The following is a 23,042-nucleotide window of genomic DNA, read 5'->3' as shown; positions in this document are numbered from 1 at the left end:
CATTGCCTGACAATGTAATGACTGTTGACAGCTCTAAGAGATATTAAATGTACGTAAGACTAATTTATGAAGTTGTACTTTAACAAATTTAGTTTTATGTATAGGACTAACATTAAGTGTAGCATTAAGAGTATTTGGTGCCTTTATTACAGTTATGATATATGTTTAAACTGCAGTAAACTCAAAAATACTTTAAAATATAGACAAATTAATAGTTTCTTTTTATCATTTAACACACACACACACATATATATATTCTAAAAATATACATAGAGTTTAAATTATAAAATACTAGAGGATATGTTTGTTGCGAAACTTGTGTTATATACATACAGCACCAATGAATATGCATGTCCACCATATAATACCATCATTTCTACACATTATTTATCTCCTCTTTGCAGACTTGTGCCCACTTGTATGAGTCTCGGCAGAGGGTGACGCAGCCTTCAGAGACACGAGATGTTATCGGCCGCTGCTTTGTTTTGAGCGAGGACCTCAGCATCAGTGACGATCTGGATGGTGGAGAGTGGAAATTTTGTGAGGGTCGACCACAAGGCCATGAGATGTTTGGATTCTGCCAGCAAGGGATGTCAGCTGGATTTACTTCAGATAACCATTACATCATGTTTGGGGCCCCAGGAACATACAACTGGAAAGGTAAATTCCAAGATGCTTTTAGGTGCTTAAAAAATGTCAGTACTCCATAGATGACTTAAACATTATCTTATGGATATTAGGCAGCTCAGTGTTTTATTGTCACTTGTACACTAAAAGTGTAGAATTCCCACATTTTGATGTATAGAGCCTAATCTACCATTTTTAGGGGTAACAGAATTTCTTGAATTATGATTTTGGTTTCACTAAGTAGACAAGATCTAGTGTTCTTGTAAAAACATCACAATCCTTTTTAGGTGCAAAATATAGCTGACTTGAATGCGTGGTTATTTAATATCACTTCTCCACCTAGGAAACTTGGCCTAAGAAGCAATGGACATCAGCTAAAGAGGTGATATGTTTTACAGTATCCACAGTCAAAGAAAAACACTTGGAAAGGAAACTCATAATTGGATAGATAAAAGATACACGACCTGTATTATACAGGCGTATATACAAGATATAGTGATACACATAGATTTTTTTTAGAAATATTCCATCAACATAAACACAGATACATTATTATTGAACAGAGATACATTACCTTGAAAAAAGTCAGATTTTAATACATAGTTAATGATGTAAGATGTCTCGAGTAATCTTCCCTCATTAGCTATGCAGGACTAACAAAGTCCTTAGAAGTCCTTCATAATATAACATAGTAACATAGTTCATAAGGTTGAAAAAAGACCAAAGTCCATCAAGTTCAACCTATATACATATTGTGTCCCTACTGTGTTGAAATGACCAGCTCTCCTGCAAACATGTAGTTTAACAAAATACACCCGAATCATGTTAGCACCGACTTCATTTGGCAGCCGCGCCTCAAAGTAACTTTAAAAACAAAAATAAAATGAGTATTTCAGCTACAACTTTATAAGAAAGCCAACCATCACCATCTGGTGGCCAGCATTGGCAATGAAAAAGCAATGCTCGGATCATATCTATGGGGAGTCCATATATTTTGGGTACATGTCTGGTTTGTGCCATTTCATATACAGGCTAAGAAAAATAGCCTTAAATGAAAAAAAAACCCTCAAGCCAGTGCTTTTCATATGAAATAATCTTCTATGTTAAAAGAAGCACCGTCTTAACCCTACTGTGTTGAGCCAAACCACAATATTGCATCGAAATGATGAATTTATTTTTCTTCTTTGTAGCATATGTACCGGTATATGCTGAAGAATGGTACCTGCGCGAGCTCATGCTCTCTTATATAGTTGCTGGGCAACCAGGACATTGTTTCTGGATGTCACCCTTGATTAAAATAATGAACTTAACCTTGAGAGATCTCCAAAGTTGTGTGTCTTAGAGAGATGTCCGCATCGCAGATCTCAGCAATAAACTTCTACACAGAGACAACGTTTATAGATTCTCAACTACTCTGCTATTAATGGGATTAAGTTGCCCGCCATCAAATTGTACCTTCTGCCTTAGTAGCTTACTTTTGTGAAGAGCAATGTTATGCATTTTACCATACTTCTTGGATGTTTTAGGCTTATACCATTATTCTTATGTCTGTCTAATAGCATTATAGTTATGTACTTGGGCTGGCGGAATATGTTTTCGGATATTGTTCAATATGTCTGGGTCCTTGGATCAATCTGACGCTAGCTTTGCCTCTCAGGGGAGCTGCGGGTGGAGCTTTTTAATCAGAGTGCTCTGGATCTGGGCACTTACGATGACGGCCCGTATGAAGTTGCTGGAGAGAACAGCCAGAAACCAGAACTGATACCACTTCCATTCAACAGTTATCTGGGTATGGGGTCATGGCTGGGGGTTGGCAAGAGGGGGGAAGAGACAAGACCTTACCAGGAGCTCAAAATAAAATAAATACTGGCTAATTTAATGGGACTGATGACTGTAATAGGGGTACCTTCACTAAAATGAAACATTTTATCTCAGTTAACTATGCATTATGTAGGGTCAGTCCTATTTCAGTTTTACATAATGCCTTTTAATTCCTTTGTTCTGCTCCTTGGTCTATCTCATATTCCCTCTCTTTGCTAGCTCCCATGCCATGACACACTTGACCTCTATACTATCTAATTCACTATCTCTTCTCTTTTCTCTTCACCCACTATTTCTATACTTGGGGGATTCACGTTCATGCCACAGGACTCTTGTTTGTCACAAACATTGATAGTTCAGATCCGGATCAGCAGGTGTATAAAACGCTGGAGCCCACAGACAAGGCAGCCAAACTCAGCCACGATGTAGCTCTCAATAGCTATTTAGGTTTGTAAATTGCATTTGTGTGCTGGATACAGCTCCCATCTCCCGCATGTACCCATTGGCGTATGTTATCTGTGGACCACGTGTCATATGCTTCCTTTGTTGCATCCTCGTTAGTTTGCAGGCCATCCTTGCATTTTGTCTTTTGAATTATAAGTCTGCTACGTTTTTAAAAATTAATGATACCCGGAATGGCATTTGATTCTTCTGTATGGTGAAAGATGAGTTAAGTCTAGTCAGCAGTAAATTTGTAGAGAGCAATTAGCAAAATAAATTATCGTAATTATGTCTCATCATTATTGATCATGGTTTCTTTATAGTTATGCAATTTATGTTTTATAAGAATAATATCCCATGATGTGAGATATGCAGCAAAATCCTTTAGATTATGGTACCTTTGTTCTGCATTAGACTAAGTGTGATGCGTGATGAGATCTAAGAACAATTAGACAACATCAAGTTGCCCAGCCCTGGATAGATAAGCAGAAAAGACTATGCTGGCATCCCCAATGACTAATGACTCAGATTCATGGATAAGAGTTTAAAGATCATGGTGCTGATCTGTAGGCCAGTGGGCAATCAGATGGCGAATTCCGATGCATTCAAAGAGAAGAGTCCTGAAAAAATAACTTATGTGTGATCTGGGCATAGCCTTGGCTCATTGTGATTTCTTTTCAAGCATGCATCCCCTTCTCTCATTTGCATCTTTCCACCTAACCCCCTCTGTTACTGCATTTTTTTCCTTTTGTCTAATTACTTTTTTCACCTTGGCAGCACAAAGGTCACTATATTGTAAAATAAGACTTGGAATCCATCAGAAATGTTATTCCTCCCATAGCACTGACTCTGCTTTGCCTGGTGTAGTAATACTCAACTAGTGTCATGTGATTTTAGAGATTGGTTGTTTACATTACAGGCCACTTAGTCTGGTTTTAAATGGTTTATTTCAGTTCATGATACCAATCAATCTAGTCTAAAAGTACCGTAATGCATGGAAAAAGAATGACTGTAACTTTGCAGTTTAAGAGCAGCTGTGGGTTGACTGCTCCTCTTCTTGTCAAATACAATTAACATCCAGATTGATTAACACAGACCTACTTATCCTAGAATGGCGCAGTGCATGTTGCTTCTTCACCTTTGGCACTAGCTGTTGACTATAGGCATTTTGCGTATGGTTGGGCCTTGATAATGCTGCTCTTGAAACCATTATCTTGCTCATGTGCAGTTTTGCAGGCTGGTGGCTCATGCTGTCACCCCAGTGGGTTGTTCTTTGGTCCTTGGTCTCTGGCTATTGGCTTCTGTTATGCAATTAACCACCACTTAATATGTAAATAAATATCATCCACCTTTGTAGACTATAGGCATTGTATTTCATATAGTATACATGTAGAAGAAAACGGGTGAGCATTTTTTATTATGCAGAATATCCTTTTGCCATAATCTGTTGCTTACATTCCTGATACTGACACATTTGGTTATATCTTTTGAGTTTGGCCAAGGCAAGAAAGATGTTAGTTGAGATAATTTACCGAGTATCTGAAAACTGGTTAAATCAGTTGATCAATCTTCCCAGAATACCTTTTTTGGTTCTGCTAATGCAGCATTTTACTTTCCAGAAGACAAAAGTTGTAAAATTCTTGACAATGCTTTGGACCCTGTTTTGTTGCTTTAAGCATGCACACGTTATCTAACTGTCAAGAACCAAATATAAAAAAAACACACTATATTATTTTAGATTTCCCGTTTGAATAAACAATTCATGCTGTTTGTTTTTTACATGGCGACATAAAGAAACATTTAAATTGTGTTATTTTTCGGAATAACTTCTTCTTTCCTTTGTTTTGCTCAATATCTGGTTGAAGAAGTCTAAAAAAAAAATCCAAAAATATTGCTTGCCTTAGAGCTAAGAAAGGTGGATGAAGTAATTTCCAAACTCTTATCCATTGTCAGTGTATATCGGTGACAGACGGCTTCAGCCTGCTCAAGCTAACTTTTATGTATCACCTGTTAACTAACCTCGATGGACAACATGCAACTTACTTGCAACTTGGAACAAGGACCACAGAAGCCTGATAGTAAATGCTAATTTGTCATCTTTAACAACAAGCTTCATTCCATTCCATCACCTCTGCTTCACCTGCTTCCAGCTCAGTGGTCGTGATGAGGGGGAGCTGATCCATGCGTAACACAAGTAGGAAGGTGGACCACCCTAAAGGTGGCAGCACTATAGTGAATGCCAAAACACATATGATGGTTTTATTAATAGTTCACTTTCTTTAAGTTAGATATGGGTAAAATCAAATAACAGACTGGGAAGATTAGACTACAGTTCTGTCCTGTAATTATCACAACACCGTTCCTAAAACAAATCATCACAGCCTTCAGGGGAAAGAAATGAAAAACATTTGTAAGACATACTTTAAGCTTAAATTCTACGATTGTGGCCAAAAACAAATAGATTACTGTATAGTTTGTGAAAATATGCATAACTACCAGTGTTTAAAAGCAGCCAGGATCTGTGTCACCTACAGGTAATATAGCCATTTAATTGTATGCATGTATACTGTCTATCTCTTTTTAAACGGTAGTGGGGTCTCATGGTGATCTACATCTTTCCCTGCTTTCATTTTTCCTTAACATCTCCTTCTGTTCTTGCTGTGTTCCTATCTGTGTTAAAACTAACTTCAGCTATCGTGAAAGCACTTGCTGACTATTTTATCGCATCTGCTAGGTTTTTCAGTGGACTCAGGGTGGGGAGTGACAGGAAAGGACAGGCTGAGTTTTGTAAGCGGTGCCCCCCGGGCTAATCACACTGGAGCTGTGGTTATCTTACGTAAGGACAGTGGAAGCCAACTAATCCCAGAGGCCACTTTGTGGGGAGAGACCATAGCTTCATCCTTTGGATACTCAGTGGCCATCGAAGACCTGAACAATGATGGGTAAGTTTAGCTAAGGACAATAATGGACCATGCTTCATGTGTGAATGTTTTTCTTCAGGGAAGCTACTTTGAGTTCTTTTTCTGATAAAGATTAAGATGATTGTCCATAGCAACCTTTATGTGTAGGTTCTGTTTATCAAGCTTACTGATACTTCAGGTGCTGAGAATTTTAAGGCAAAGATAGAAAACATAAAAACTGTTGGAAAAAAAATGATCTCAAAAAACAGGTCTGAGGTACTTCTAGCTTTTCAACCGTTTAATTTTAAATATTCACAGCTGCTTTTAGTCTGATTTTATATTTACTAAACTATTTGTTTGCAATGACCAGATTTTCCAAACACCTTTTAGCTGACTGTCCCCTAACCCCTTTTGAGCAAAAGGTAATTTATTTTGGAAAAATAACTTTTGATTGAAATGAGGTAAACTGTATCTATCATAGTGTGACAGTGGCAAGAAAAAGTAAATGAACCCTTTGGGATTACCAGCATTAAGGTGTCTTAAAATACCGTATTGGCCCGAATATAGGCCACACTCCCCCCCCCCCACTTAAGGTCTTTAAAGTGGGGGTGCGGCCTACATTCGGGGTGTTGCACTGGGATGCGCAGTTTGTGTCGCGCGACGCCCGGGTCATGACCCGGGCGCGTGTGTTTGTTGTGTTTTCAGTTAGGATCCAGATCCCCCGCAGCGCTGCAGGGGACCTGAATCCTTTTCTCCGGCAGCCGTGGATGCCTGCGCGATGACCTCCGCTGCCGGAAATTACACAAAATTCATAGTTGCCACCTGCATGAATCAAACTAAACTACATATAGGTATCTGCTTTATGCGCAGCGACAGATGTTGGCAAATATGTTTCCATTACTTACATAATAGCATCATGTTTCTGTATTTTGTTTACAAAATGTGTTCAGCGTCTACTGGATGTCACTGCTGTTCATATGAGAACAAACAAGCATGTATCATTGTGGCACGTATCTCTGGCTACTTGGCTTACTCTGGCACAACGTATATTGGAGCCAAATGCTCCAATAAAGGAGGCTCTGGATGTCACCTGACTATTGTAGACACGGATCTAACATGGTTGGGTTATGCATAAAGGTCACTTCTGGTACAAAGTCTTACTTATCTTACTTACTTTGCATCTACTTTAATTCAGGTGGATGGACTTGCTGGTTGGTGCCCCAAATTTCTTCTCACGTAAAGAAGAAATTGGAGGTGCCGTTTATGTCTACATGAATCAGGCAGGAAAACTGAACAGCTCACCTCCTCTTCGACTGAATGGGACCGATGGCTCCATGTTCGGGATTTCTGTTGGCAGCTTGGGAGACATAAACCAGGATGGTTTCAAAGGTCAATATTTTTTTTATTTTTATTATTATTAATATACAAAATTACATAAATATCAATCAAAAATATTAAATATACTAAAATCCATAATTATTCAAGGGACAAATGAAAATACATATATCAGTGATTTGTATTCAATAATGCCCGAGTATCTTTAGGATTGTATTGAACCACTTTATATAACATTCATACATTCGCAACACAACCAATCAGCAAGTAAAAGAACACCCAAAAATCAAAGTCTAAATTAAGGCAGCGCTAGTCCCATTGGGGTATATCCTTAAAGTCCTTTACATCTTTACCAGGGTAATATAACTAAAGGTCAATATTTTGATTATTTGTCTAACATATTTGTCAGGATTGTGAGAGCACTGCTCGTGTTGCCTCCAGACAAGAACTGGTGTCACGCCACCAGAAACTCTGAAATAAAGGAGTGCAGGGTTGGCATCCGCCCTGCCTCCTATTCACTCGTTTTTTCTTACCTGGAGGTAGGGGGTTGCATGAGTACCGACAGCTGCAACTCTCATTCCCGTTGAGGAAGTTTTCCCCTCCATACGCGTGGGCATAAGGTGTATAGCTTTTAAAGTGGACACCTCTGCTTTACCACCTGGCCATGATAGCTAAGGCTTTCCATGAAAAGGTGATCTGACCTTTCCTCTCTGCTCAGTTGTAGTGATACCTTGTTCCAGAGAGTGTGTTATTGTTATTCTGACTGACCTTCTGCATTTTTCCCTTGCTTGACCCCACCATTTTGTATTTTGCTGTCAGCTCTGACCTTTGTTGGACTATGAGTTTTGGATTACACTTTGGCATTACATACCCTTTGGGCTCCTCCACCTAGAAATCCTCACAGTATAAAATGAAAATGTGTGCCTTCCCATCTGAGGTTCTGCTGATGAAGAGGGTAACATTGTGAAAGGTTATAGCTATCCTAATGTACAGATGTTGTACTAGTGAGGGAAATATTAGCCTTATAGGCCTTATTTATACCCAGCTCACTACTTGGGTAAGAGTGTCAGAGTGAGGAAGTTCATAGCACATATTCTACTTCATATATATATAGAGGTGAGAACTGTATACCAATTGCTGATAAAATGCTGTTTGCCATTGTGAATTTAATAGAAGATTGTCTGACTTTAATCAATTTCACAGATGTTGCAGTTGGAGCACCATTTGATGAAAATGGAAAAGTGTATATTTATCATGGAAGCCGAACAGGACTAGTGACCAAACCAGCACAGGTAAAAGCACAAAAGACCTATCTATGACTTAGCAGCGAGAATTTGTATCATGTTCTACACATGTTGTCATTTGTGCATGCCACCTCGTTGATTCTTCCTTATATACAGCTATTGCCTTTTTACATTGTGTTTTCTTTTTTCTGTCAGATACTCCATGGAATAGGTGTTGGAGTGAGGACCTTTGGATATTCCTTTTCTGGTGGGCTGGATATTGATGGGAACGGGTACCCTGATCTTGCTGTTGGTTCTCTTTCTGACACAGTGGTCCTCTACAGGTAAGTTCCTCTAAATCGTTAACTATCTTTAGCTGTGTATACTACACCAGACATTTTATCTACTACAAAGGAATGGGTGTTCTTGGGAATGATCTGAAGGCACTATAGGATTAAGTGATGGTTTGTAGGTTATGGTATGATAGTAGTTTATTGTTTGTCGTTTTTATTATAATGTTCTTAAAGGGGTATTGTACCTTCTTAGAACCAAACTATTGAAATGTGTTTAAAATCTTCAGGTCTCGCAACGTTATCAGACTTCACAGAGGTGTCACCATTAATCCACAAAATATTGATCTGGAGCAGCAGAACTGCAAGCATGGGTCAGGCATCTGGTGAGTACTGTACAAGCCCATAACCATTTATATGTATCTGTTAAGTTTGGCCACTCATTCATTACTCTGTTTTCATTTGTAGTTTTACATTTGTTTCCCAGTGTCAGTATCACACTGTTTACCCGTCTATATTTTTTGCAGCGTGGATTTAAGAACATGTTTCAGTTATAACGCTGAACCCATCAACTACAATCCAATAATCAGTAAGTAAAAACTCCAACAAGATCATGAGGTTTGTACAATTTAGATAAGTAATGCTGTGCCATATTTATCCCTCCTCATCTTACCCAGTCTCTCTAAACGACTATTGTCCCTGCACTAGCTCATATCTTTAACCTCTCCCTGTCTACTGGATCTGTCCCATCCTCCTTCAAACATGCTACCATTACTCCTATCTTGAAAAAAGCTCTCCCTGGATCAGACTGATCTGTCCAACTACTGTCCCATCTATCTTCTTCATCCTAAGCTTCTTGAATGAATTGTATGCACCCACTTAACTAAGTTTGTTAACTCCCACACTTTACTTGCCCTTTTTCACCTGGATTCCACTCTAAACATTCTTTTGAGACTGCCCTTACTAAAGTTACTGATGACCTACTAACTGCTAAATCTAAGGGCCATTACGCCATGCTAATCCTACTGGACTTTTCTGCTATATCAAAATAATGTAAGATGTGTTGCTGCTTGTAGTGGACCCTATAATAGGTAGTTTGTGTTCTAGATTAAAAACAAACAGTTTTTTTGAAACATTCTCTTAATCAGGATATATTGGCTCACAAGCATAATTTGGGAGCAGAAGGAAGTATTAGACCACATTGCAGAAGTAATATAAAAAGCAACATTTACATTCTTAGTGGTAGAGAAAATGTCATATGTGTCATACAACAGCTGGATACGAGACACGTCAGGTAGGACTGAAGGGTACGGTAAAGTTCAACAAGCCGAGGTCAGGATTCTGGAAAACAGGATAAACTGGTGAACACGCCAAGGTCAGGATGACAGAGAATACACAGAGAAGCAAAGCCGAGGTCAAACACAAGGAACTGAATATCAAAACGCACTGTGAGGACTAGCACTAGGCATAGACAACCATCAGAAGGCAAGGATACTTCAGACTGAGGTGCTTATATAGGAACCTCAAATGCAGATTCAAATTTGCCGCCAACAGCACGAACGTCACTTCAGGATTTGCAGCCATCCTGAGCGTGGCGTAATCTCCCATCATATAGACCTGTAGTTTGTGAGTTCGCCACTAGAAGCAGGTTGCCACGCAGAAGGAGGTCTCCCTCTCTTGCGCGGCTCTTCAGAGGACTGCTGCGGTGGACAAGAAGAGGAGGGGGGTCTCCTCTGTTGTGGCAGCTGCAGCGGTAGTTGTGCGGTGGAGGGAGGTCTCCCTCTCCTCCGTGGCGGTAGTTGTGCGATGGAGTGGAGAGATTTATTAGTGGAGAGATTTATTAAAATAAAAGGGAGGTGTTTCTCTGCATTATCCCTTTTGTGAATGGATATAATCAACCTTTGTTGTGTGTAAATTTCTTACTGATCATTCATATCTCAGAGAGATGCTCTTCTTTTAAATCAGTTTTAGGTATTCTAATTGGTCTACTCTCTCTTTATCAACTCAAAGCTCTTTATTTCTGAGGTGTTGCACACAGGGAAATGTGAAGAACTTAAGACTCATTAGGACTAACAAAGAAAAATAGAATTTTAGGGCATATAAGGACCATTGGTCCATGTAGTGTGCCAATTTTTCCTGATGTAAAGACTTATGCCTGTCCCGCGCATTGGCTAACCAATGTTGCCGAGTGCTGTATTACAGATAACTGTGGATAACACTATACTTTTTTCACACCTTTTAATATCCTTCTTCTCCTTTTAGATAGTTTTTACATATCATTAGCATGTTCCTGTCTAAATGGATACTATACAACAAATATACACTTGATATACATTTATATTTAAAAGTTAAAACGTTTAAGAAATAAATGTATATTTTCAGAGCCATCCTTATGCATATAATGGGGCTTGGGACAAGCTTGCCCCCTACCCATTATACCTGTGTGCAGTCAGTTGTACAGACGTTTTCACTAGACTTGGGCACCAGGGGGGTCTTCGTGTTTGTCTTCGGCAAAAAAAAAAATCTTCGTATTCCGCGAATATTCGCCCGTTCCTGTCTTCTCTTTGAGCAAATATTCATTAGCCATTCGACATTCTTTGTGTTCGTTTTGTTTCCGGTTTTGTATAAGGGGTTAATACGGGGTTAACGCGTACCGCAGCAGCTCTGGCGCCAGGAGTTTAAATGTCCGTATGAGCAACTCTATTGGTCGCCACCAGGGGGGTCGTCAATGGTTCATGGCAGGCGAGCCCCCTGCTGGCGACCAATAGAGTCGCTCGTACAGAGTTTTAAACTCCTGGTGCCGTAACTTGGCCGGGAGAGACCACTGGTCTCCCTGCTGCAACAGTTAAAAGTCTGTACGAATGAACAATAAAGTCCCTTGTACGGACATTTAACTGATAGAGCAGGGAGACCAGTGGTCTCTGCCGGACAAGTTGCTGCATTAGGATTTTAAAAGTCTGTACGAGCGACTCTATTCCAGCGTAAATAGGTCTGTGCCAGAGGTTGCTACAGAATGTGACAGCTGTTGAGGAACCAAAGAGACAGCTGACATGTGCTCCTAAGTTAAGCCTGGGCACAAGGAAGCTGCCTCTTTTGCCACCCCATTAATCTCTTCAATCTATTCATCTTCTCCTACCCTTTTTCTTGTATTCAGTGATCTTTTCCAGCATCAAGTCCCCAATTCAGTAGGATATATAATATTGTTGTATTTATACACATATTGGTTCTTTCACATAATATTTTTGTAATCTCATTTTCTCATCTCAGCTCTAAGGTGTGTTTTTGAAGTGGAAGCAGCCAGAAGACAACAAGGAAAGTCAAGCCGAGTAGTTTTCCTAAAAAGGCCATCCAGTGACCCAGAATACAGGTTTACTAACATGCTGGAGCTTCCCCGGCAGTCATCCACTCAATGTTTTCATGTCATGTTCCAGCTACAGGTGACCAAAATAATCAGGGTTTCATAGACTTCTCAGGAAAAAAAATGTTTTGTGTTTGTTTGGGTTTTAAAATAGTGCTTCATCCTTCAAAACAATGGTTTATATTGTCACTGGTAAAGGAATAATTAATTTAAAAAATGTTTTAAAATACAGAGTATTTCTGGTCTTATAATAAGAGATATAGGTTGTAGGTTTGGCAATCTATCAATTAGGTAACATATTTTCTAAAGACTTTGTATAGTCATCAGGGGCCATTGGCCTGCCCTTCCCAATATCCTCTGTAGTTGGGACAACCAGTCCCTTCTCTTTATAAAAGCAATGGCCTTAGTAGCCTTCTACAAAACAAAGACCATGTCTGAATAGACTTCTGCAGTGAATGGAAAAAAGTTTTATAAACTCACAAAAACTAGCACAGAAAAATCTTTAATTTCTCTATGGTATATATCTATGGTATGCTATGATCAGGAGTAGGCACCAACATCGCTCATGGTGGACATTTACTGGGGTCTGTGGTGGACAATTTAATGAAGTTGTATGGACCTTCACAAACCCTGCCACAGAAACTGGTGTCCTTGTACTGACACTCTGTCTATCCCTGGCTATGGATATTCTGTAGGCTAGACCAAATTGACATCTTCTGCCATTAAGTGTCCTGTATAATCGCAGGGGTAAGTTTATCTGACTAGTTTTTCCAGGCCTACCCATGAGAAACAGATCAAGCAGCCAGTGCTGAAGCTGTGAAATCCTAAAATCCTGGCCGGGCTGTAACCCACAAGACCTGGAGTTTGACACCTCTTTGTCAGAACCTCTGGATTTTTTTGTCTAAGTGGAAGTAGGTCTTCAACAAGACTAATACAATTAATTAAGGGAAGTGTGTAAGCATCAGCAGTCGATCTGTGATTTGCACAACAGGTGGGCATTATGCCTTAGCGAAATTAGATGTTCTTTTGGCATGCAGTGAGTAGCATAAGAAAATACTATCTTTAGCTGTTGTGAGCTAAGAGCTAGAAAAAAATAGACCCAGGCTGGCGTTTTACCCTTAATACATAGCAGCAACTATTTTATAAACAAACTACTTAATACAGCGATGGTACACTGCTATGCAAGAAAGATAACCACAATTTTTAAGTGTTAATAGTACCGCAAAGTAGAAACTAAATACTGTATGGCGACCTAGCACATGATACATTACTGCAATCAATGAAAATCAATTCAGTAATGTTGTGATGACGTTGGCCTGGATATTTGAGTAAGATCATCCTGGTGGTTTAATACTGGTCCTTTAATCACTATTGGTGCCATTGCACTGCCGGTTCATCCATGTGTATTGCTGTTAGCTGGATAAACTAGGAAGAAGCCTCCACTGGGTTTTCCACTGGGTTGCCCTGTGCTGCACAATAGCTGGTGGATCCATTCCTTGTAAATTGATATATTTTGTTATTACATGAGATGACCTCAGCGTGGCTTCATCTGGAGTAATGCTAGTGAGTACTGTGAGTTTACTAAATGTTCAGCTAACCAAGAGAATAGCTTTGCATCATGGGAGCTGTAGTCCACGGCAGCTTGGGTGCCAGTAGTTGCTTATCCCCAGGGTCATTATTCCCTGCAATATTCTTCAGCACTGTTACCTAGTTGATAGAAAGGGGTCAAGTCCCTATTTAATGTTGTGAGTCACCAATATTACTGTCAGTTATGTCCGATAATATCTCTGCTTTATTAAACCAAATATGTCTTTTTTTCAGGACGGTATTAAAGACAAACTTCGGCCTATCACAGTAGCACTCAAATACGACATACATGATGCACAAAACAACAGACATTTGACTAGGGAGACGTTGCCTCCTCTCCTTCCTATACTCAGCCATGACGATCCGGGGATCTACACCACCGAGGTAAGTATTTGGTGCAGTGCACATCTCTAATTTGGATTACAAAACACTGCATTTCATTTTGTAACCAGTACCGATGCATACATTTGAATTACATGAGAGTTGTAATAAAACAAAAGTAATGCCTTACTAGTAAGTTAGTGGAAAAGTCATTCCAGGTTGTGGGAAAACTGTATGGGAGAATAATGGTATTCATGTTCACAATAGCGGCACTTTAAGTCTAGACACCCCATGTTAGTAAGGAGATATTATGGCTTTAAAACAGTGGCCTCTAACCTTTGGCCTCAACGGCCACACTTTCTTGAGCAAAGGCATCTCACAGGTTCATCAATTTAAAAAAATACTTGTTCTTGGGCCAAAATATGCAGAATTCTTGTCTGTCTGTGCCGTCCAAAGCCTGGAGATGAAAATCATTGCTTCAAGGATTAGAACATTTGTTTCACAATTTTATATAATACTGTGAAACATCATTCAATCCATTCATCAATTTGTTTTGCTCTGTTATGGCCTTGTTAGTGTGCACTTGATGAGGTTTATGTCACATTTCCTTCTTATCAGGTCAACTTTCTCAGAGAAGGCTGTGGAGAGGACAAGATCTGTCAAAGTAACCTGCAGTTGAATCACAACTTCTGTTCACGTATTGGGAACACCAATCAGTTTACACCACTGCCCATGTAAGTATATGTTCTGTTATTTCATATTATGATACTTGTGTTATTTATTCACTAGAGTTGACAGGAAAGTTTGCAGAGAGTTGTGCTTCAGTTCTTTGAGTTTGCTATACATTATGAAGGGCCAACCCTGGTGAGTTTGTGCTGCAAGAAGAACTTGGGTGGCCTTGTATAATGTATAGTTAAATCTGTGATATTTCTTCAAGGTACACATTGAAATTTGCATCATACGGTAGTTTCAAGTTTAGCTTAATTTATGAAAAATGCTTAGTACAAGCGGTTGGCCCTATATCTGATACCCAGGAAAAGGGCCCTATATGACAAAAAAAATTGGATTTCAGTAGAATACTTTGCTTTATATTGAGTGTTGATGTGACCTAATTTTATTATACTCCACATATCGTTATGAACCTTCACAGATTTTACTTCTAAATTGAATACACTCAAATTATTCAAACCACACTGCTACTAAAGCTGGCTAATTCAAATCCAAATATATGAGCCCCCGACTCTACAGCCTGGAAAATGATTGAGCACATATGATTGCACTTAAATCATTATTTGTATGAAACTGGATTCCGTCTGTACAAGACGTGTACTGTATTCTCTTGATAGCCAAGAATCTCAAGGTCCGATAGCATATGCTCGGATTTGCAGGGGTCTTAAACTGGCCCCTTTTGTCGCAAATGTATTTGAATTGGAGCTTTATGGATTACTATACTGAAGGTTCTCAGAGTTTGCATTTTCAAACACTGTACGTTAAGTACATGTCTAAACAAAAAGTTTGGAGCAGGGCAGCTCTGGAATGGATATTATTAACATACCGTAGCATGTTTGTGCTGTCTACATAATTTACACAACCTGGTTCTGTTCATCCTCTCTGTATTTCACATCTAGGGAGGACAAGGTTCCAGTGTTTTCACTGACTGACCAGAAGGACATAGCCCTGAAGATCACTGTCACTAACTTCCCTTCTGACCAGCTCAACCCTCAGCTTGATGGAGATGATGCTCATGAGGCACAGCTAATTGCAACCTTTCCGGACACGCTCTCCTACTCCGGCGTCCGTCTAGCTCCAGAGAGCACAGCATCCTTTATGGTACTAATAGAAAAACACAACAGTTACAACAGTGAGAGCAGTGTTTGGGTGTCTTTTCTCAGGAAATATTAATCCTGGGTATGTGCAGTCCAGTGGTTGGGATGGAGGAACATACAAAAAATATTGACTATCTTTACGAAGTACATGGGTTTTGTCACAATTCTCTGCATTATTCAATATATTTATCAAAACTAGGCTAGGTTACCTACTAAAAATTGAAGAAGTTTGCAATGATTCTTTTTATCTTATTTTGATATATTTGTTATATCTATAAAACAAGGAAGCTTGTTCACAAACCAATATTTAAAAGGAAACAGCATTCAATGTAACAGGTAAATGATTGAATTTATGTGTTTATTGCTTTGTATTTGAGATTTTTTATATTTTAAAGTGAGAAGCGCAAATGCATATTGATATTTAGAATACTTTAAAGTGTCTCTCTCATTTTAAGGATAAGACACTGGTGTGCAGCTCCAACGATAATGCATCTCAAGCAATCTGTGAACTTGGAAACCCCATGAAGCGGAATAGTGAGGTATCACAAACTGTAGTGATGTCATTGCTTAAATTCCTGTGTTCCATGCCTTTTGTTATCCAAACCAGAAAAAACTATGTATCAGACATCTACAAACACAAAGATAGGATAAACTACACTTCCATTTTTTGTATGAGCCACAACTTTCCTTTTCCTTAGTCTTATTGGGGAACTACCAATAAAACGGCTAAATTGTAAAATTCACATACATATTTGTTTCGACTTTATATATAAAAATAAAAGATAGGGTTACTGTAATTTTTGGTTATTTCTATTGTACAAGTTGCAGGTTGTCTGTGCATCTCCATTTAATGTACTTCATTGTAGGTCTCTATTTCGAGTTTTGTTTCTCCTATTTTGTTAGGATATATCTAGGTTTGCAATGTCTATTTACTTAACTAAATAGCAAATTGGTTATATATAGTTAGGAATGATGTGCTTTCCTATAACATTAAAATACATGCATTTATAAATTATTTAATACATATACATTAAAATATATTGCTAATTTAGAAAATGTACTGTTTGAATATGTGCTTATTAAACTTTTGTTTTGCTAGAATAGTAACTATAAACCAGTAAGTTTAATTTTTAATGTTTTCAAAGTATTTTCAAATATTCCTTTTTTTTAAAGCCAACATTTCTGTTTCACTTTTTTTCTTTTAATAAAATATGAAGGTTCCTAACTCTAACCTAACCAATAACAGAATATCCTAAACATTACTAGATATCTTATGATCCGTCATTCTGTCTTTTCTCAATACCCTCATATTCATACTTCTGGCACTTTTTTTTTCACCAGATCACATTTTATCTGATCATCAGCACCCCAGGGATCACTATAGAAACTACAGACCTGGAAGTGAAACTTGAGCTGGCCACGTAAGAGTTTAAATCATCCATGATATCATTTTGTGTGAAAATACCAGTAGACAAGTAGCATTATGTTTACTTAATGTAGCTAATTATATTACAATTATTTGATAAAAACAGAATGAACAAAAATAATTATATTTTCCTGTTTTGTTGGGACATTAAATTGTGTTTTTCAAACTGTGACCTAGACAAATTAAACTATGGCCAAGTCCAAACAGGGACAATGCCAGGTCCAAAAATAATTTTTCACCGGTCATGTTGTCGAATCAGAACTGATGTATACAAGTGGAACTTACACACAGTGTTGAATATAATTATGCACTTTTCACTTAGTTGAGTTATATATAGTCACTGAAAGCTCCCACTGCCTCTTGTTTCTCTGTAGGATCAGCGAGCAGGCCAAGCTTCCCGTTGTGCATGCAAGAGCCAATGTGATCATTGAACTGCTACTTTCTGTATCTGGGTAAGCATTGTTTTAGCTCTTGTGTTATTATACAGACACTCCTACCAAAGTATTTGTGTAAAGAACTTAATCTTGAAAGTTAAGTTAAATTAAGAAACAAAAATAAGAGCTTTGATCACTTTTCGAATCTCCCAAGAGTGTTGAGTGCCTGCCTCTTCTTGTGTATGCCAGGCTTCTGAGTGCTTGTCTCTTACAGGGAGGCATCACCACAGAGGCTGTATTACAGCGGTGAGGTGAGGGGAGAATCCACCATGAAGACTGAAGACGATGTGGGCAGTGCTCTGGACATTGAAGTAACAGTATGTACATTGTTCATTTGGCAACATGTTGATGTGGTGCATTTTGTACGACTGAATGAATTGGCAAAAGAAATGTGAGTGTTCTCTTTATGCTTGATGGTATATCAGCCAAAAGTGTCATGGGGAGATACCATTCAGCACATTTCTTATTCCACTACCACAGTTAATGAATTCTTGAATAAAAGAAAAATTTGAAAATTAAACAAAACTATTATACATTCAGTGTGGGGGCATTCACTTTGATACACAAAAACACATATAAGGCATGTGTAAGTTTGGTTTTGTGATTTTTTTTATTCAATGTTGATCAGATATTTGTGATTAGTAATATATTTAATATAAATATAAATAAATATCTAAATGTTTAATTGATAATATATATACATACTGTATGTAACTTAAGAAGACAACTGCATAATATTTTTGCACATTATCTTCCTTTTTTTAACATAATCCACATACTCAGTCATACTGCCTGCTTCCAAAATGAAAGTATTTCATCAAAATTCCTAATTCTATTTTATTTTCTTGTCCCAGACCTGAGATTGGTGAAATAAGTTTTTTTGGGGCAAAGTCTTATCTTATAACAAAACAATTGCTACAGTTTGCATTTAAAGAACAAAATTATGCAGCATTATTATGTTTAAGAAAAAAAAACCTCTAGCAGCGTGTAAAGCATGTCCATTGTACCCAAATATGTTTTTTCCAGGTATCTAATAGAGGCAAGTCATTGCGTACATTGGGGTCTGCCTTCCTGAACCTCATGTGGCCACATGAACTGATTAATGGCAAATGGCTGCTATATCCAATGCAACTTGAGCTAAATGGAAAGGATCAATCTGGGCGTGGGACGCAGTGCAGTCCCACCAGTGCTATCAACCCACTCAAACTGGTATGTCTGGTATCATTATGGACTTTAGATTTCTTCCACCTACAGAGAGAAATGTTCACACTTTATTCTTTTATGCTCTGCTTAGCTTAAAGCCAATAATGTACGAGAGGAGACTCCAAGTTCTGGACACCTGTGGCCGCTCTCTTATCCCGCAAAGAAGAAAGACATAGTTCTGGTAAGAGCATCATGGCATAAAAGATGACCTCAGTTTGGTTTTAGAACTCTGCAGATTAACCTGTATGAATTGTAGGGCACACTGCCCAAGAGAAAAACTGACAGATGTTGATTATATATTTATTGATTAGAAAATAAAAATTTAGTTTTCAGTACTGTTTAATTAGCATGAACATGATTTCATTGTTGTTAAAGTGAAGGTATTTGAGATTTTTGTTATGGTTAGCCATATATGATTTAGCCGAAGCATATGCTTTTCAGTAAAATGCATCTCTTCACATTAAAAAATGTTGCATCACTAACAGATTTCAGCATGGGATTATCCACTTTACATTATCTGTGTTCTTCCTCAGGACTGTGCCAGGGCTACGGCCGGTTGTGTCATATTTCAGTGTCCTCTGCATAGTATCGAGGAGCAGGTGGTCTTAAGGGTGCATGGAAGGCTCTGGAACAGCACATTACTGGAGGTTAGTCCCGTATAATCCTGTTTTCATTTGTGTGTAGTCTGTTTTAGGGCAATTTTTTTAGTCTCCAAATGTTCCCTCCTACAGGAATTCCCCTCTGTCAGCTCCATGGAAGTGATAATCAGAGCAAATATTACTGTGAAGTCCACTGTGAAAAATCTGGTGCTGAGAGACGCGACAACACAGGTGCCATGCTCACTCTTCTCTTCTGATTGCACAACTTAATGATCTAAAATGAAGGATTTTGGATGTCTAGATGTTATTAACCCTTTTTTTCTCCATTGCTTTTCTTTGTCATGACAGTCGGCTGAGTACAACTCCTTTTCACATTCTTTTCACTGTACATAGAATCACGGTTCCAATTTTTTTTTTGTAATAAATGTACTGGAGAGAAAGGGTTTTGAGTTTTTACAGTTAGGTTGTGCCTTTTGAGCCTAAGCCACATCTGCCTTCCTGGTTATCTTTGCAGATTCCTGTGATGGTGTACTCAGACCTCGTTGTGGCAGCAGTTGGGGGCATTCCCTGGTGGATTATTCTTATTGCTGTGCTGGCTGGGATATTGCTACTCTTACTCCTTGTGTTTATATTGTGGAAGGTAAGCAGTGGGAACCATATGTAGTTTACTTTGGCCAGTGCATTTACCACGATATCAGGGGCAGCATTGTCTTGTATGATGGGACCATTATTCCATAATTTGTTAGAACAGAGGGCCAGAGGCTTAGATATAATGTAGGAAACAGCATCCCAGTAGTGATAGAGACTAATATGGTGAGGGACTTAAAACATACATACGACAGACACATAGCTGTGAATCTAAGACAAAACCAACGACAGATTAGGATTTGATTCTTTACAGCAGGAAAAAATAATGGCTAGACCTTGGCCAAATGGTTCTTATCTGCCATCAATTGTGTTTCTATTTTCTAATTATGTTAGCAGAGGAGGTCTGTCTGGCAGCTAACAATCTGATCAACCATCCTTCATTCATATTGACCTCAGGGCCTCTGTTGGCAAAGCACCCCCATTTGCTGCTTACTTGCTGCCTTGTCATTTAAACATTTGCCTGCATTGCACACACATAACCCGGCGGGAACTTTCGCCCAACATGGAGGAGCTTCTGGTGACTACCTCTCCCTAACCCTCCAATCGGGGTAGAGGATGTCACTGAACACTCTGTCATTTTGCCCTAATGTGAATTCAGGATTATATGGTGGTGCTTCCGGCGACATTCTATCCCAGATCCTCCAGTTAGGGGAGAGGACGTCACTAGAAGCGCTGCCATATTGCTCTAAGTTAGAAAAGATGAAGAAGGAGATGTGCAATTGGTCCACAGAAGCGGAAGTGGTTGGCAGAGAGGGTAGGGAAACATTTAGTGAGCGTGAGAGAGAGTGAATGATAATGAGATTGTGAAAGAGTCATTCCCGAATCAAAAATGCCTCCGACCTGAACCGAATGGACAGGGAATGTAATTCCTTGCATGAAAACAAAAGGGCCAAAGACAAACCTGAGAATTTGTCTGAATTATTTTTGGTCCATCTGTCTAATATGTACTGTATACCAGTGTAGCAGTCCAAGGAAATAAGCAGTAGTTCTGGTTCCATTATATATGTAAAGACTTATTTTTATTCTGTCTTGTCTGGTGAATGCTTAGTTATGTTTGGACATTGAGTTAGCTGCTATAACTTTTATTCAACTTTGTCAGAATAAAAACTTTGAATGTGGTCCCCATCCTATCTCCTTAAATGTGATTCCTGGGATACTGTCTGGGGCTTTTCCATCTCATTTTGCTGGGACTATCTGTTGTGTAAAAAAAAATGGTTCAAAAGTTGTAAAAAGGGGTAGTTACCATGCCATGTGTATATCTAAATAGCCTCAGGGCCCCGACCTGATCTTGATCTGTCCCTGATATCAACCTAATAATGTAGCAGCTGACCATCTTACTTAGTTAACACACATAAGCTTACGTGCAGAGCAATTCTACAATAATTTAATCACTTTTATAAAAGTCATTGTTAAACTGGCTAGCAGTTGATTTATATATGAACACAGGGCCGGCCCAAGGCAAAATGCCGCCTGAGGCGAATTTTAAAATGCCGCCCCCCCCTTATGTACCCTTCCTCTCCCTCCGTCCCTGCCGCCCCCCCCTTATCTACCCTTCCTCTCCCTCCATCCCTGACGCCCCCCCCCCCTTCTTGTACTTACCTTTCAGCAGTCCTGCGGCGAGTCTCCCTGTTCGGTCTCGGTGCCGGCTTGTAATGCTGAGCACCGGAAATCTTCCGGCACTCAGCATTACAAGCCGGCACCGAGACCGAACAGGGAGACTCGCCGCAGGGGAGAGAGCGAGGGGCGCCGGGCGGGTACTGACACCGGCGCCCCTTTCTCTCTCTTTCGCTTTAAAAAAAAAAAAATGCTTGGGGCGGCGAAGTGCCGCCCCTTCAAAAGTGCCGCCTGGAGCGGTTGCCCCACTCGGCTCCATTGTCGGGCGGCCCTGTATGAACAGCTACCAAGCTGTAAAATGTGCATCTAGTCAATTATGTCTATTGAAATTAAAAATGATTGTATATATAGACATATACATTTTATCAACAAACAAAAGTTTAATATATATAGTTTTTTTCCAGATATCGTACAGCCCAGTGTGATAATAGAAAACCTATATTTTATAGAATGCATTTTTTTCTCAGATGGATTCAATGGTTACTATCTGATTTTCTTCTTCAAGACAGTCTTCATAAATACTCTTCCTGCATTGCTCTCTAACCAATTTTTAGCATTGCAGGATTTAGCATTACTTCTCGAAGTACGAGTTAAAAATATCATCCATTTGCTATCACACTGCCGTTTGACAAGACACATTTCCTATACGTCTTCACTTCTCCTTATTCATTTGAAAACTCACATTCTTCAACCATTGCTTCCAGTGTGGCTTTTTCAAGAGGAGCACAGCTCAATCGAAGTATACTACCAACTACTACAGAGCTCAGCTGGGGGTGCAGCCCTCTGAGGCAGACAGGCAGGCAGAGGAGGATGCCTAGCTGGTAACTCCCAGCACGTGTGTGTTACCCATTATTACTTGCAAAGTGCTGCTTGCCCTTTTATCTAATGTCTACATCTTGGTTCCTGAGATTAACCCATTGTTGTGATTGCATACATATAGATTTTTTTGCATGGTAGCTAAAGGGTAAATTATGCACGCAGATAGAACATGTATATAGTTAGCTAACGGCACTATTTCGTACTGAAACATAAACATCATGTAATTGATAATTGCCTCTGGTTTTCTGTTTTTGCTGTGCATGTCTTGTTTGAAACACAGCTAAAGATGTAACATTTATAGTATTTGTGAAATTTAAATACTCCAAGGACTTTGAAGGTCCTGTTCCACATAGGGGACCTCTTAAAATATCCCCAGAAAAATTCAGCAAAAGAGAGAGAAGAAAAAAGTCACTTTGTTTTTCTCTTTAATGCTGTTTAAAAGTTTATACAAATAATACAGTTGCCCAGCAACAGAGTCCTGCCATTCCTCCAAAGCCATCTCCTATATATGACATCACAGCAGTCTGACCACCTACACCCACTCCCACCTGCCATTCCATGCTCATTCAT

General features: G+C 39.1%; 1 protein-coding gene across 1 annotated transcript in view; it reads left to right on the top strand.

Moving 5' to 3' along the window:
• LOC149271462 (integrin alpha-7-like) overlaps nt 1-23,042 on the top strand; it is a 79,140-nt gene that overhangs the window by 51,218 nt on the left and 4,880 nt on the right. The window contains exons 4-25 of the mRNA XM_089507396.1: nt 405-660; nt 2,285-2,416; nt 2,776-2,895; nt 5,624-5,831; nt 6,985-7,178; nt 8,328-8,416; nt 8,564-8,691; nt 8,928-9,023; nt 9,165-9,226; nt 11,905-12,074; nt 13,817-13,966; nt 14,522-14,637; nt 15,532-15,733; nt 16,185-16,268; nt 17,071-17,150; nt 17,530-17,607; nt 17,804-17,906; nt 18,616-18,798; nt 18,884-18,973; nt 19,326-19,439; nt 19,524-19,622; nt 19,906-20,031. Coding sequence (XP_089363522.1) covers nt 405-660; nt 2,285-2,416; nt 2,776-2,895; nt 5,624-5,831; nt 6,985-7,178; nt 8,328-8,416; nt 8,564-8,691; nt 8,928-9,023; nt 9,165-9,226; nt 11,905-12,074; nt 13,817-13,966; nt 14,522-14,637; nt 15,532-15,733; nt 16,185-16,268; nt 17,071-17,150; nt 17,530-17,607; nt 17,804-17,906; nt 18,616-18,798; nt 18,884-18,973; nt 19,326-19,439; nt 19,524-19,622; nt 19,906-20,031 — 2,880 coding nt within the window. The remainder of the gene's footprint in view (nt 1-404; nt 661-2,284; nt 2,417-2,775; nt 2,896-5,623; nt 5,832-6,984; nt 7,179-8,327; nt 8,417-8,563; nt 8,692-8,927; nt 9,024-9,164; nt 9,227-11,904; nt 12,075-13,816; nt 13,967-14,521; nt 14,638-15,531; nt 15,734-16,184; nt 16,269-17,070; nt 17,151-17,529; nt 17,608-17,803; nt 17,907-18,615; nt 18,799-18,883; nt 18,974-19,325; nt 19,440-19,523; nt 19,623-19,905; nt 20,032-23,042) is intronic.

The sequence above is a fragment of the Sceloporus occidentalis genome, unplaced genomic scaffold (assembly GCF_023333645.1).
Source record: "Sceloporus occidentalis isolate IW3139 unplaced genomic scaffold, rSceOcc1.0.p SCAF_506, whole genome shotgun sequence".
Classification (NCBI taxonomy): domain Eukaryota; kingdom Metazoa; phylum Chordata; class Lepidosauria; order Squamata; family Phrynosomatidae; genus Sceloporus; species Sceloporus occidentalis.
This window is presented reverse-complemented; position numbering and strand designations above follow the sequence as displayed.